The 15,887-nt window shown below is 42.3% G+C and overlaps 2 protein-coding genes across 4 annotated transcripts in view; both read right to left on the reverse strand.

Annotated features, from left to right (window-relative positions):
* Window positions 1–1,744: 1,744 nt before the first annotated feature.
* On the reverse strand, window positions 1,745–9,963 carry LOC133406388 (centrosomal protein of 135 kDa-like). 2 transcript variants are annotated; one of them, XM_061683960.1, is made up of 7 exons: window positions 9,681–9,963; window positions 6,204–6,340; window positions 5,582–5,687; window positions 4,578–4,665; window positions 4,241–4,513; window positions 3,772–3,910; window positions 1,745–2,491 (listed from the first exon to the last, which is right to left on the reverse strand). In XM_061683960.1, the coding sequence occupies exons 1-7, from the start codon at window positions 9,797–9,799 to the stop codon at window positions 2,211–2,213; spliced, it is 1,143 nt and encodes a 380-aa protein (XP_061539944.1). In that variant the 5' UTR covers window positions 9,800–9,963; the 3' UTR covers window positions 1,745–2,210. The 2 variants fall into 2 exon arrangements, with proteins under 2 accessions (XP_061539944.1, XP_061539943.1); XM_061683959.1 differs by having other exon boundaries at window positions 4,578–4,686.
* A 526-nt stretch (window positions 9,964–10,489) lies between these two features.
* The window catches only part of sh3rf1 (SH3 domain containing ring finger 1), a 56,129-nt gene continuing 50,731 nt past the window's right edge, over window positions 10,490–15,887 (reverse strand). For both annotated transcript variants that reach the window (XM_061684400.1, XM_061684399.1), the window contains exons 10-12: window positions 15,041–15,330; window positions 14,413–14,763; window positions 10,490–13,570 (exon numbers count right to left, since the gene is read on the reverse strand). In XM_061684400.1, the coding sequence (XP_061540384.1) occupies window positions 13,406–13,570; window positions 14,413–14,763; window positions 15,041–15,330 (806 nt within the window). In that variant the 3' untranslated portion in view covers window positions 10,490–13,405. The remainder of the gene's footprint in view (window positions 13,571–14,412; window positions 14,764–15,040; window positions 15,331–15,887) is intronic.

Genomic DNA, 15,887 nt, shown 5'->3' on the forward strand with positions numbered 1-15,887 from the left:
AAAGACGAACTGTTGCTGTTTCTGTTAGACATGAACGCTTTTCAGTGTCACAAATCGTCCAGTTTATTTTTGTATTTAAAAAAAAATAAAAATAATTAAAAAAACCGCTATTTCCATACATGACATTTAAAATTTCATCATCAGTCTATATCACAACAACACGTGTTTCTTTGTTCTTTTTTTTTTTTTCTTTGCATGTGATCGTGGACACTCGTGTGTTTGCACAGTGCCAAAACATCATTTACCATCTTTCTTATCATCCGCTTGTTATGATTATTATTAATCCATCATCAAGCGTGTGTGTGTGTGTGTGTGTGTGTGTTTTCCATGGCCAGCCATGCCTGTAAATGGATTCTTCTCCGCCGCCGATATTATTTTAGTTCATGAAAGTTGCAAATAAAGATTCTTCTAACGAGATAGCGTGACGTTTCTGTCAAAGCCTACATGCATAAACACACACACATTAATCGCTTATCATTTTTACTTCACGCGGAATTAAGTTTTAATTTTGAACAGTAAAGTGGTCATATTTTGCTCAAAAAGGTGACATTTTTGAAGAAAAAAATATCTAAGAAAATGTATCCTTTATCAAGTCAAAAGTCACAATGTTCCGTGAAAATTGTTTGCATTTTTCAAATGTTGTCATTTTTCAAGAAAATGGTCATTTTTAAAGGAAAAACTATACAAAAAAAACTATAGAAAAACTAGAAAAAAAAGCATTTTTTCCAGGGGGTTGCGAGTTTGCAATAATAGCTGCAATTTCGAAAGAAAAAAAAAAGTCATAATATTCTGCAAAAAAAGTATTTTTTTATCAGAGTGTCATTTTTCCAAGAAAACCGCTTGGTTGCACAACAATACCTAGGTACATTTTTAAATATAGATTCCTTACATTGACTGTGCAAAAAAATAGCTCCTCCTTTATCACCCCTTAAAAAGAAAAAACACTTCTGGAGTTTGCCAGACACTGCGGAGTAACTCGCCACCCCCCATTTATTTTTTTATATACATTACTTAAAATGATCAAATTAATGCGTGGATTCGAAGCAACAAAAGTCGACTATTCACGCCTTTAGTGACGTCATCAAGAGGTGACAGTGGTTCTGATGAACGTGAGGAGAGGAAAATAAAAGTAAAAACCCGCGCGTTGATGTTAATGTTAACTTTATACTTTTTGTCAACAAAAAGTGACTTCGGTACCTCGGCTTGTTGCGGCGTTATACACCAAACCGCCAGACGGCGCTGTGCGCGCTGTGCCCAGCTCATCATGTGCGCGCTGTGCCCATGATTTGCCACTAGGGGACGCCATTTAAACTACAGCCGATTGTCTGCAAAAAGTTGTCTGGAGTGCCGGCCCACCCTTCAAGTGTCAAAATACATAACCAAGTAAATCCATTTTTATCTGACTAATTTTAAAAATGTGTCTGTAAGCCGACCCTTCTGCACTTTTTACACAAAAATTGTGTCAAAACAAACAAAATAAACAGCAAAACTGACAAAAACCAGAACAAAAACATAAAAACCAGGTATAAATCTGACCAAATCATACCAAAAAAAAAAAAAAAAAACGGCACAAAACTAATATCCGGAAATAAAATGGACGGAAAGATGACACTGCTCCCGAAAAGATAATAATTAAAATAATATAAAATGGAAAAACATGACCATAAACAAGCAGGGGGAAATCTAATCTGACAAAGCCAAGACCAAAAAAGTAGAAAAATGACTGACAAAATTCACACAAAACTATCAGAAAACGAGGTATTATTTTTTAGAACACTGCCAGAAACATGACAAAAATTGACAAAAGCTTGACAAAAAGCTTACAGAAACTATCAACAAAAAAAACATCTGGCATCGGTCAAGCAAAAACAAAAAGAAAAATGAACAGAAATGGCTAAAAATGGGTAATAATGGGTTCAAATTTGACAAAATATATGAAGAATGACAACAAACCTATAAAACAGCTAACAAAAATGACAACAACCAGACAAGAAAACTGAAAAAAAGGTAAAAAAAAAAGGTGAAAACCCTCCAAAAATAAAATTGAATGATGGTGCAACCGTACAGATCAGATTTGGTGGTGGAAAAGTTTATTAGGGCGCAGCATCAACAGTACAATAACGATCCAATTGTTCGGAGGAGAGTTCTCGGTTCTTCGTAAAGCGCTTCTTCTGCATGAGGTAAGTGTCGTCGCCGTAGGAATAAAACGCTCATTGATTAGAACGAGAGCGTCCGCTCGGTTCAGCCGCATCGGCCTGGAAGGTGGCGGCCAGGACGAACTTGTTCCTCCTGGCCTGCGTGGGACTGGGCACCGTGGGCGCGGTGGGCGTCGTGGCCTTCAGGAGGCTCCTGTAGCTCTGGACCTCGCGCCGGTAGCGATTGCGCTCCTCCTCCAGGCTCTCGATGAAGGCGGCCACGCCGAGCGCAGGCCCGCCGTCGCCGTCGCCATATTTGCCCCGTGACGAATCCGACTCCAAAACCAGGTCTCTGTCTGAACCACACGCAGACGCCATTTCACTCAACTATGTTACATCCGCATTTGAACAATTACAAAAATTGTTTGTAATTGTTTTTTGAAAACCCTAATAAAATATTAAAATGAATTATTTTACTATTAAAATCTATATTTTATATCACATCCATCCATCCATTTTCTGAGCCGCTTCTCCTCACTCGGGTCGCGGGCGTGCCGGAGCCTATCCCAGCTGTCATCGGGCAGGAGGCGGGGTACACCCTGAACTGGCTGCCAGCCAATCGCAGGGCACAGAGAGACAAACAACCATTCGCACTCACATTCACACCTACGGGCAATTTAAAGTCTCCAATTAATGCATGCTTTTGGGATGTGGGGGGAAACCGGAGTGCCCGGAGAAAACCCACGCAGGCACGGGGAGAACATGCAATCTCCACACAGGCGGGGCCGGGGATTGAACCCCGTACCTCAGAACTGTGAGGCTGACGCTCTAACCAGTCGTCCACCGAGCTTATTTTATAAACATATTTTAACAATTTTAAGCATCTTGGCTGGTTAATCAATAGAAATTGACTAAATTATAAAGTGACAGTTTTAAAATCAAAATAAACTATTTCACACATTTTAATATATTTAAAAATAATTGTAATTTTCCACAATGGTTGATTCTGAAAGTATAATAGAATTTATATTAGAATTATTATTTTATGATCAAAATGAACTACTTTATATGCAGTTTTACATTTTTAACTTTTACAAACTTTATGAAATGATGAATAAAAATTTATTATATACTTTTACACTATGTATGTATTTTTTAAAGCATTAACTATTACGGCTGTAACTGGCATTCGTGGTGATGGAGCCTTGACTACTGCTGCTACAGCTACATAACAATAATCATAATAATAATAATCGAGAGCGGCACGATGAACGACTGGTTAGCACATCCGCCTCACAGTTCTGAGGTTGCGGGTTGAAATCCGGCCCCTCCTGTGTGGAGTTGGCATGTTCTACCCGTTGCTTGCGTGGCTTTTCTCCGGGTACTCCGGTTTCCTCCCACATCCCCAAAACATGCACGGTAGACTCGAAATTGCCCATAGGTGTGCACATGCGTGTGAAGGGTTTGTTTGTTTGTTTTTATGTGCCCTGTGATTGGCTGGCGACCAGTTCAGGGTGTACCCCGCCTGTCGCCCGGAGTCAGCTGGGATAGGCTCCAGCTCGCCCACGACCCTTGTGAGGATAAGCGGGGCGGAAAATGGATGGATGGATGGATAGCTAATAATCAACAAGTTTACGGGTGTCCGTCATCGTGTCCACTTTGTTCTGCAGGGCGCTCTTCTCCGCCTCCAAGAAGTCGAGCAATCCCTCCAGTTTGTGGTTTCGTCCTCTCGCCTCGTCCAGCTGCTCTCGAAGACGTCGTCGCTCGCTAACTTCCTGCCAAATAGAAAGGCGACACATTGAGCACAGCAGAGGAAGACAAAGCCCGACGGACCTTCAAACGGACCTTCTTTTTAGGGAAGTGCAACATCTTTTTTTTTCAACTTAACATTGATGTTTTTGGAATGTGGGAGGAAGCCAGAGTACTCGGAGAAAAGCCACGCAAAACTCTTGGTTTTCGCCAAGTATTCCGGCAAACATGCAAAGTCCACACAGCCCAGACATGAACCCCAAAATTCAGAACTGTGAAGCAGACTTACTAACCACTTCCCCGCCGTTCTACCCAGATAGAAAAATGACTTGTAAAATCTTCAAAAGCTGGCTCACCGCTTGTATCTTCCTTAGGTTCTCCTCCAGGTCCTGGATGACTTCCTGTTGGCTGAGGATGACCTCCCTGGAGGCGGACAGCTTCCTGTAGGCCATGTTGAGCACGCGCTCTTTCAGCGCCACCGTCCGAGCCACGGCGCCGTCCTTGCGCCTCAGCTCCCGACGCGTCTCCTCGTTCCGCGAGGCCAGCTCGGCCGCCTCGGCGCTCGACCGCCGCCGCTCGTCCTCCAGCGTGCGTTCGAGCGTCCGCTTGGCCTCCTGCAGCTCGGCCAACTGCGTCACACGGGCGGTTAGACGTCTCCGTGACGACGCCCGCGCACGCCCGCTGGCGACTTACTTGGCCGTTTAAGGTTTTTACGCGCCCGTGAGAGTCGTCCAGCTCCGATTTCATGGAGACGACGTGCTCCTCCAGCAGTTCCACCAGCCTAGAAATGATCAACGCGGCACTTTATGTGCACGGAAAAGCATCCGCAGTAAACCCTCGGACATTCGCAAATCGCAATAAATAAATACATAATGGACAACATTTGACAAAAACTGACAGGACTAATAGGACAATACTTGGACAATAAAAAAAAAAAATTATAAATAAATGTTAAAAAAAAAAAAAAGACCAAATCTGACCCCAAAACATTTTCTTTTGTGGACAAATACATTTGCAGGTAAACAAAGTTGACAAAATTAGATTAAAAAAAATAATTTTTTTTTAAAAACTGCTCAAAGAGAGAAAAACTGACAAAACAGACAACAACTGGGCAAAAATGGCCCAAACTGATGAGAAATAGATGAAAAATAGACAAACAAAATGTGAACAAAAACAGAGAAAAAGCCTTAAAATAAATCTGAGCTATTTTTAAATAAATGGATGAAATTAAAAAAAATGGAAAGAGAACATACAAAAAGCTAAAAAAAAAAAGAAAACTATACAAATACATACAAAACTAGAGAAAAATAAAATCACCCAAAAATGGGAAAGCACCGATCCAATTTGAGCTTTTTTTTTTAAAGAAATAGATGGAAAACTGCACCAAAAAATGGAACGAAAACAGACCAAAAGCTGGAAAAAAAATACAGCCCCCCCCCCCAAAAAAAACCCCGCCCAAATCTGTTTTTTTTTTTTTAAACAGATCAAAAAATGCTCAAACATGGAAAGAAAACAGACAAAAATATAGGAAAGATAAATAAATGAATCACAAAAATCAGAAAGAATAATGGACACATTTTGACAAAAGCTAGCAACATGTCAGACAAAAACACAACAATAACTTAACAACCCTGACAAAAATCTACTTATGGAGATGTTTCGCTGTATTTCTCATATTTGCTGCGGAGCCAACAAACCTTGCAGATAAATCGGCTTCATCATCATCACGAGGAGGAGGAAGAGGTCTGTCTTCATCCGTCTGTGTACACTTGTGCATCAAAGCAATGCTGCGTTTTTTACCACCTGAAAGTAGACCAAAAGACTTATAGTGGTACCTTGACTTACAAGTTGAAGTCATTAAACCATTCATTTGTTCCAGCCCCTCATAAAACACCAATTTAAAAAAATCTTAGCATGTTTTTAATAAAAAATATTGCATTCTACAGCTTTATAAAAACATAGTGATAACATCATTAAATAGAGTTCACTGCCACCATCTAGCACTCCAAAGTGAAATTTTAGCTCTCAACTAAGAGAAAAATCAGCCAAGCGACTCGTCAGTCAAGGTACCACTATAACTGTAATCTGAACGAGTTCAAACCACAAATGTTTGCTCACACAGAATAAAATAAAAAAAACACTAAATGCTGGCTCATAACTCAAGTTGGGGCACTCAGTCAGGGGACCACTGTCATTTTTATATATATATCTTTTCATTAATATTTGTCCATATGAACACAGTCTTTTTATAACAATGAAAAAAAACTCAGCAGGAGGGTGAACGGAGTTTGTTTGCGATGCCAAATGGTGACAGCTTACCTCCGCTGATAAAATGGTCGCCAGAGGCCAACATGGTCCTGTACGGTGGCTCAAGTAGGTCATCATCGTGGTTTCGCTCGGGCTGCCTCCCTGACAGTTTAGCATCGCGTAGGCTAACCGTGGTGTGCACCAGATCACTGCGAGCCAAAGATGAAGTGATGACACAGGGCTGAGCCAGTCAATGATTTGAATTCAATTCGATTTATTACTCAATGGCTTTTTTTTTTTCCCCCCCTTCTTTCTCTGAAGCAGAACAATGCAGTTTTCAAATCGCAACCATTTGTGTTTAGAACAGAAAGACATTATATACAATGGATATAAAAAGTCTACACACCCTTGTTCAAATGCCATTTCAAAACCTTTTTCAACATTAAGGTGCCCTAGAGCCTCCATCCATTATTTTCTGAGCCGCTTCTCCTCACTCGGGTCGCGGGCGTGCCGGAGCCTATCTCAGCTGTCATCGGGCAGGACACTTGGGACTTGGGCCTTCAGAATTATGAGCAGTTTGAACTAGTAATTAATGTTAGAACAAGTCTTCAGGTTTCTGCTATAAAGCACAAAAAGGCAGGAAAAGCCTATTTGAACAGCTGTACTTTATTTGGGGTTTACCAGCGGCACTTTAAATGGTGGCAGATGTGTGCTAACTCCCATGAGTTGGAATGTGATCAGAATCAGAATCAGAATCATCTTTATTTGCCAAGTATGTCCAAAACACACAAGGAATTTGTCTCCGGTAGTTGGAGCCGCTCTCGTACAACAGACAGTCAATTTACAGAACACTTTGGAGACATAAAGACATTGACAAAAAACAATTGTGCGAAAAGATGCAGTGTCTTCTAGCACTTAGAGCAGTTCGAATGACTAATATTGCGATAGTCCGGTGCAATGAGCATTGTGCAAAGGGCGCCGAGACTTCAAGGAGTGGATGCGGTTTACAGTGACGAGTAGTGCGATCATCTGGGACAATGTCGGTTGTGCAAATGTTACAGATACTCCTCAATCAGTGTGCAAATGGAGCAGATGCTACTCTGGCATGAGTGGCCAGTATATGCAAATAGTGCAGCATGGCGAGACAACTACAGTGAGTGCACGAGTAATACATAATTGGCCCCACAGAAATGTGACAACGAACTCAAGTCAAAAAATTGCCAGCTTGTTGTAATGGAATTATAGGTTAGGTGTTTAAGAAGTTGATCGCAAGAGGGAAGAAGCTGTTGGAATGTCTACTAGTTCGCGTTGATCGGTAGCGCCTACCTGAGGGGAGGAGCTGGAAGAGCTGGTGACCGGGGTGCAGACGGTCCGAGAGGATTTTGCACGCCCTTGTCTTAGTTCTGGCAGCGTGCAAGTCCTCAAGTGTGGGTTGGGGGGGTACCGACAATCCTTTCAGCAGTTTTGATTGTCCGTTGCAGTCGGAGTTTGTCCTTTTTTGTAGCAGCACCAAACCAGACTGTGATGGAAGAACACAGGACTGATTCAATGACTGCTGCTGTGTCTCAGCAGCTCCGGTGGAAGGCCGTGCTTTCTCAGAAGCCGCAGGATTTGCATCCTCTGCTGGGCCTTTTTGAGGACGGAGTTGATGTCGGTCGCCCACTTCAGGTCCTGAGAGATTGTAATTCCCAGGAACTCGAAGGTCTCGACGGTTGACACAAGGCAGCTGGACAACGTGAGGGGCAGCAGTGGCGAAGGATGCCTCCTGAAGTCCACGATCATCTCTACAGTCTTGAGCGTGTTCAGCTCCAGGTTGTGTCGGCCGCACCGCAGCTCCGGCCGCTCCGCTTCCTGTCGATATGCAGACTCGTCACCAGTGGTGTCATCTGCAAACTTCAGGAGTTTGACAGTCGGGTTCGCTGAGGTGCAGTCGTTCGTGTAGAGAGAGAGAAGAGCAGCGGAGAGAGGACACAACCTTGGGGCGCCCCAGTGCTGATGCTGCGTGTGGATGAGGTGGGCTCCCCCAGCCTGGCCTGCCCTTCAGAAAGCTGTAAATCCACTGGCAGATGGCAGGTGAGACGCTGAGCTGGAGAAGTTTGGATGAAAGGAGTTCAGGGATGATGGTGTTGAACGCTGAGCTGAAGTCCACGAACAGGATCCTCGCGTAGGTCCCTGCACTGTCGAGGTGTTCTAGGATGAAGTGCAGTCCCATGTTGACTGCATCATCCGCAGACCTGTTCGCTCGGTAGGCAAACTGCAGGGGGTCCAGCAGGGGACCTGTGGCACTCTTGAGGTGGTCCAGCACGAGACGTTCAAAGGACTTAATGAGTACAGATGTCAAAGCGACAGGCCTGTAGTCATTCAGACCCGAAGATTGCAGGTTTCTTGGGGACTGGAATGATGGTGGAGCGTTTGAAACAGGATGGAACTTCGCACATTTCCAAAGACCTGTTGAAGATCTGAGTGAAGACTGGAGCGAGCTGGTCCGCGCAGACTTTGAGGCAGGATGGGGACGCATGGTCCGGGCCTGCCGCTTTGTTAATCTTCTGTTGTTTGAAGATGCGTCTCACATCCTGTTCATGGATGGAAACGCAGAAGTCAGAGGTGCGGTTGTGGTCGCGGGTGCGGCCGGGTGGGTGTGTGGTGTGAAACTGTCCTTTTCAAATCTGCAGTAGAAGGTATTCAAGTCGTTGGCTAGTGTGCTATTGTTCTCAGCTTGGGGGGGATCGTCGCTTGTAATTAGTCAGCGATTGGAATGCATGCCAGACTGATTTAGAGTCGTTCGCGCTAAACTGTTTTTCCAATTTTGCTGCATAGATCCTCTTTGCAATGTTAATTTCTTTAGTAAGCTGGTTTCTAGCTCGATTATACAGGGCCCTGTCCCCGCTCTGATATGCATCTTCCTTAGCTTGGCGAAGCTGCTTTAGTTTAGCTGTGAACCACGGCTTGTGGTTGTTGAATGTCCGAAATGATTTTGTTGGTACACAAAACTCTTCAGGCTGTGACAGTGTCCGTATATTCATCCAGGCTGCCAGCTGAATTTTCAAAGACACTCCAGTCTGTGCAGTCTAAACAGCTTTGAAGTTCCATCTTGGCTTCATTGGTCCACTTTTTGACTGTTTTCACTGTAGGCTTCGCACATTTAAGTTCTTGCCTGTACGTCGGTATTAAGTGAATTAAGCAGTGATCAGACGAGTCCAGGGCTGCACGAGGTATAGCACGGTATGCGTTTTTTATCGTAGTGTAGCAGTGGTCTTCCTTCTGAACACAGCCATATCCCAGTTATAAGAGGTGTGTACACTTACGCAAACCCTATTCATTCAGTTATTTTTACTTCCCCTTTTGAAAAGATAAGAAAAAAAAATATTGAGCTGTACAGGTTTATGTGACAATAAAGGTGGAAAAAGTTTGGAAACGATATATCTTGGTCTCATTTTTGTTTTTCGATCACAAAGACCTGGCATTTGAACAGGGGTGTCTAGACTTTTTATACGGACTGTTTTTCCTTGAATTTATCTAAATGCGGCATTAAAGACCAAGTGTTTCTACCTGAAGAGCTTAGCAACCAAGGGCACCGAGTCCATCCCAAGATGGAGCCTGTAGCCCAGCTGGTCCAGACGCTTAATGAGGTGGCTCCTGGTCTTGTCTATGGTGCCGTCCATGGTCATGATCCCAAAACCACACCAGTACCAAGACCACCATTGAGACTGCTTCCTCCTTACGCCTCATTGTTTTTCATGTTGTCCTGTAAACATTGACCACAAGGAGCAGCATCACACTTCTTTATGACCAAAATCAAAGCTTCAAAGACTTTTTGTGTCCACCTGGGTTCATTTTGTTTTGAAAGCAATTGTAACTTTTGTTGCCCCCCCCCCCCCCCCCACGCTGGAATTCTACATTACAACAGATATGACGTCTACTATACCCACCGATATACACCAACGCATAAAGCAGTTGTAGAAACCTGTTCCGCATGTGCTGATTAAAATACCTTTTGTTCATGTAATGACACACATACGATTCCGTTTAAAGCGAGCGAGACACACAACAGCCGCTGCGACGCCCCAAGCCATTCAAATACTGTGCATTTGAAAGTACACACATTGTTACAATAATACTTAAATAATGTACATGTGTATCATAATGTCGCCAAGTTAAGCACTCAATGTTGTGCTGCGGCAGCATGTGATTGGCATCACTTGTCCCCATGGTAACGTCTCTTCTCCAGGGCTGTGTGTGTGTGTGCGCGGTGACAATGACCTCCGTGGACGCTTGTCACTTCGCGTCAGGCGTCAGCGCTCTCCCAGCTCAGCAGAATCACGTCGTAAATGAGACAAAGCACAACGTGTGCAAGCAAATGCAGTGGAAACCATTCATTTTATTGTTAAACAGCCTCTTAAAAATGTGCTATTCCCTCAAATACTTTTCACAATAGATCACACATCGGGTTGACTTCACTTTCAGACAGTGGAACTACAGGCCCCCCAGAAACCAATAAGAAACAAAAACAGACCAAGTACTTAACAGAAGAGTTGTGAAGTCGTTCTTCAAAATGAATGTGATTGAAGACTTTCTATTTTGGCTTTGCGTCTGTGCAGCTGAAGGACGAAAGGGTGGTGAAACATGACTATACAGTATATGTTTGAAAACTATAAAAAGGAGCATTAAGGCCACAACAGCACGTAGAAACAACCATTCGCGCTCACGTTCACACCTACGGGCAATTTAGAGTCTTCAATTAACCTACCATGCATGTTTTTGTTTTGGGTGTGGGACGAAAGCGACGCAGGCACGGTTAGAACATGCAAACTCCACACAGGCGGAGCCGGGATTTGAACCCGGATCTGGAGAACTGTGATGTGCAGATGTGCTAACCAGTCATCCACCGTTGCATTTTTCCGAAGGGGGGGGGTAATACGGGAATATTTTTTTCATCACATTACAATAACAAAGGTGCACTCAGAGTTGTAATATTGTCTGAATAGTAAATTTTGTGACAATATTGTCTTATTTTTAAAAAATGCATGAAGTTGTATCTATTTAAATAAAATCATAATTTTGAGGTTGTAATATTGTTTACCAAGAAAAAAGTCCAGTTATGCAAAGTCATTAGAATAGTTGTCTTTTATGAAATAAAAAAATACAAGGTGAAAATTGTCATTTTACTAGGAATACTTTTAAAAATATTACGAGAATTACTTATTTTTTAAATAAGTCAGGAAAACGGTGTGCTAATAAAGTGATCAGTTATGAGAAAATGTCCTAAAAGTATTTTTAGAGGAATGAAAAGTCATGTTCCCAAGAAAAAAATGATGCAAACATTTGCAAAATATTATAAGGGTTAGGTGGATTTTTGGCAATAAGTAATGAAAAAAAATGTGTAAATAAAGATCATTTTATAACAAAATGTAAATTACCAGAATAGCAGTTTTTTTTTTTTTTTTTAACGAATGATTATTTTTAAGGAAATTTTAATTATTGCTACACTACATATTTTTTCTCCAAATAGTATGACTTTATTCTCATGAAAGAATCTTGTAATATTACAACTTTATTCGGGTAAATTGACAATATATATTTTTTCCTAATATTTTGACTTAAGTCAAACTTTGTGGCCATAATAGTCCTTGATAAAAGCTGCTGATAGGCCCAAACCAGCCTGCATCTAAAAATATATATTTTTGATGTTATTATTCTTAATGCATGGATGCATCGCATTGCATGGGAACGTTTCGAGACACAAGATTATGGAGTATTGAGAAATATTCGAATAGAAAACAGTGAACTATCAATTATGATCACAGTTAACACTAAACTTCAGAAGTAACGGGAAACCTTTTTTCTGAATAGTGCCCATTTTAGATTGATTAAATATATTAAAAAAATACGATGGACAAATGATGGACATTAAGAACAATTTGTCCATTCCCTACCACTGATCTTACACCCTATATTCAACCATTAAAACATTGAAATAAACTGCACTGTCCAACATTTTCCGGATTATGAATCGGTGAGTTGCTGGACCGATTACAGTGGGCCCCCGCTATTCGCAGGGGATAGAGACTGAGACTGACCATGAATGTCAAAAATCTGCAACAATTGTCATAAAAACAAAACATGTCTTCTGAAAAATAACAGATAAGCAGTGGACCCCCCCCCAACCCCCCACCCAAAAAATCTGTGAACAGGTGAATTTGTGAATGCCGAAATGCAAATATGCAAGGGTTAACCATATTATAAAAACTAATTGTGGAAAGCCAAAACGGAGAACAAAAACGCTGCTAATGCTAACTGCTAACACAGTGTTGTTTCTTCTACAAACAAATACAAATAAATCTCTCGGATCACAAAAGAAATGTTACGGTAATTCAAGTCAATACAAAAAACAATCAAAAGGGATTAATCAAAGCGATCATCTCTCTCTCTATAAAGTATTCCAGCGTGTTCACAAAAGCGAGGCAAACATGCTTTGTTGCGTCATGGTGGTGGAGTCACATTAAAGAGTCGTGAGGTTACTACAACCGTCGAGGAGCAGCATTTTGTCGTGATAATAAAAATAACAATAACAGGGGGGGGGGGGGGAAAGGCTGAAATGTTAAGTCGCTCTGGCGATGCAGAGCTACGCCGGCGTCCGTTTGATTAGCAGCACAGCTCTTCCGGCCCGTAAAACGACGACGGTAGGAAAGCGAGTCGTTTCCGGAGAAGCTGGAGGAACCTCGGATGAATTTCGAATATTTCCGTCGAGGCTTGATTTGATTTAGCATATCGATAAATTATAAAATGGTAGAAAAAGTCATTTTGGGAATTTGACTGTATATACTTATGGGAAAAGATTCATCAAAGTTTGAAATTCTGTCAATTAAGAAAATGTGAATGTATTCCTTTTGCAAGCATCCAAATTATAAAAAATAATAATAATAATAATCACTTTTAGAACTGAACTACTAAAATGAATGAAGTATTCCACCATTTTCTAATGTATTGAGATGCACCTGTATGAAGCACAGGTTGACCACCCATTTCAAAATCACCACAAATCAAACAAGAGCACGTGCCAGTTTAACCCCTTGAACTACCCAAAAGAAAAAAAAGGTCAGTATTTGTTGAAATAAGTTATAAAAAAAGAGTAACATATCTATATGAACGAGTATCGTTTGTCCGAGACTAAATCCTCTTTGTGTCCTTATGTACAATAAAGTGATGAACAGTACAAGGCACACATTTAAGGGTATAAATTAAAAAAAGCAGTGTGTGCGGGGGGGGGGGGCGGCTTAGATACTGTCCACAAAGCTGCCAGGGAACAAGCCGGTCCTTCCGTTGCGCTGCAGCGTTCCTTTGAACCAGCCGTCCTCGCGCTTCCGGTGCACGAACACCACATCGCCCTCCTTCAGCTCCAGCTCGGCCTCGCTCTGCGGCGGGTACGACACCACCACCCTGTACCTGACGCGGGAGCACGCAGCACATTAGGGGTAGCAGTAGGTAGCGCAAGCACAGCTGGCTTGATATTAGGACTGCGGCTAGCCAGTATTTCTAGAAAAGGTTATTCTTCCGATCATCCCATCCATTAATCCAATAAAATTTTATTTTGTATTATTATTAAAGAATAGAATGTGCACGTGAGGTGCAATTATTATTGTTGTCCACTTGGAGTCACAATCCTCATATTCAAGACTATAATATCTGTGACTTTTCAGAGGGTGTGGCTTTAAAAAAAAAAAAAAAATATATATATATATATATATATATATATATATATATATATATATATATATATATATATATATATATATATATATATATATATATATATATATATTTGGCAAGTTGTTGGTATTCTTTTTTTTTTAATGTCATAATAAATAAATAATTTTTGCTTATGAAGATTATCGAGGAAAAATCAGAATCAGAATCATCTTTATTTGCCAAGTATGTCCAAAACACACAAGGAATTTGTCTCCATTAGTTGGAGCCGCTCTCGTACGACAACAGACAGTCAATTTACAAATGTACATGCACATGGACCCAAATGTGGCAATTCAAACGTATAATTTATGTTTCTTTAATATTTTATGCTATTTAATAGGTTTCCATTTTCAGCCACTTTAGGAGGCTCTTTATTTTTAAACGAAAACTTTTAAAACATTTTTAAAAAAAATGAACCAGTCCTACCAGTTCAGTGTGAAAAATAATACCAATACTATAAAATCTTTTTTCAGTTGACTTGATGTTTGTTTTCTTATAAAAATATAATAATAATAATATAAAATATATCGGGCAGGTACCTCTCACAGATGATGGGCCGGGCGTCATGCTGCAGCGATGACAGCGAGGAGCACGGCTGGCGAGGAGGCGGAGCGATGGGCACGCTTCCGTCCAGTGCGCCGGTCCTCCGATGGGAGCATGGGTCCGACGAAGAAGAGGAGACGGACGATGACGACGGCGAGGGGGCGGCGTCGACATCCTGGCCACCGAAGGAGGAGGAGGAGGGAAGGGAGGCCTCGGGGCCCGCTGCACCTTGGGGCGACTCTCCGGTGGCGGCTTGCTCTGTCTCAAGTGTGGGCGAGGAAGGCGGCGACTGACGTGACTTCTTCTTGTTGGACAGCAGCTTCAGAAGACTTTTCTTTTCTCTCTGTGGTAACAACAAAACAACAGCGAATGCAACAAACTTTAGTTTCTTTTGTATGACTCCCGGGCAGCACAGTTGACTAGTTGTTAGCACATCTGCCTCACCGTTCTGTGGCAGTTATCCAAAAAGAGCGCAAACTATTCCTGTTGCACTTTCCTACAGAGGCAAACAATTGATGTTGCACTTTCAAAAAGAGACTATTAATGTAGCACTTTATTAAAAAGAGGACAAACTATTCATGACAAGCGCTATAAATATGGACGGCCGTATCATTTCCTACCTTCATGTCCTTGTCCAGGCGGCATACGAGGGCAGCGCTGGTCGCGGCGACACCGAGAGCGGAACTGTTCCTGGCGAGGACGGGCACGGGTCTCAAGGCGTCTCCCTCCAGGGAGGCGGCGCTGACGTTTGGCGGGGTGAGGGAGGCGGCGGCGCAACCCAGCGACACCGCCGCCCGAGCGCAGCCCTGAGTGGGGCCGGGGGAGGGCTGGGGGCACGCAGTGAGGTGCGGGAGGTAGGTTCCGGGCGGTGGCACAGCTGCGGTGGGGCGGTCCTGACCGTGGCATGCAGCTGGAAACAGAATTTCAAATTTCTTACCAGGAATACAGTCAAATGCTCAAAATCAGATTTCAGCCTCCGTGCCAATCTAATCGTCTAGAGCCCTACAGAATCAGTCGTGCTGGTCCATGTAGCTGAAACGATATTAGGAATGGGGCTCTGTTTCTGTAACCGATAACATTTCAAATTCGTTCTCACAGAGCCAGACGACTGGCCCTTGATGTGATCTGCATTTCTCCATCCTCTGATCGGTTGGTCAGAGCAAAACTCGTTACAGTCAAGTTCTGCACACATTAATACATTTAATAATCAGCATCTCTGGTAAGTGTGACGCATCTAATTTATGTTCGTTTTTGTCATGCTGTTCGGTAAATACTGATTCTGAACTGCTCCAGATGATGTAGGTGGCACAGTTACTTTTATTTTGTGAAGTAGCTATTGATGGTTTGATGGTATTGCGACATTATAGTTGTGGTATTTAAAGCTGTGCCAGATCCACACCTGGAAATAAAAGCTAAAAAGCGAATCTTTTCGCTTCACTTTGAAAGCTCAAGTCCCGATGGACCTAC

The sequence above is a fragment of the Phycodurus eques genome, chromosome 8 (genome assembly GCF_024500275.1).
Source record: "Phycodurus eques isolate BA_2022a chromosome 8, UOR_Pequ_1.1, whole genome shotgun sequence".
Taxonomy (NCBI): Eukaryota; Metazoa; Chordata; class Actinopteri; order Syngnathiformes; family Syngnathidae; genus Phycodurus; species Phycodurus eques.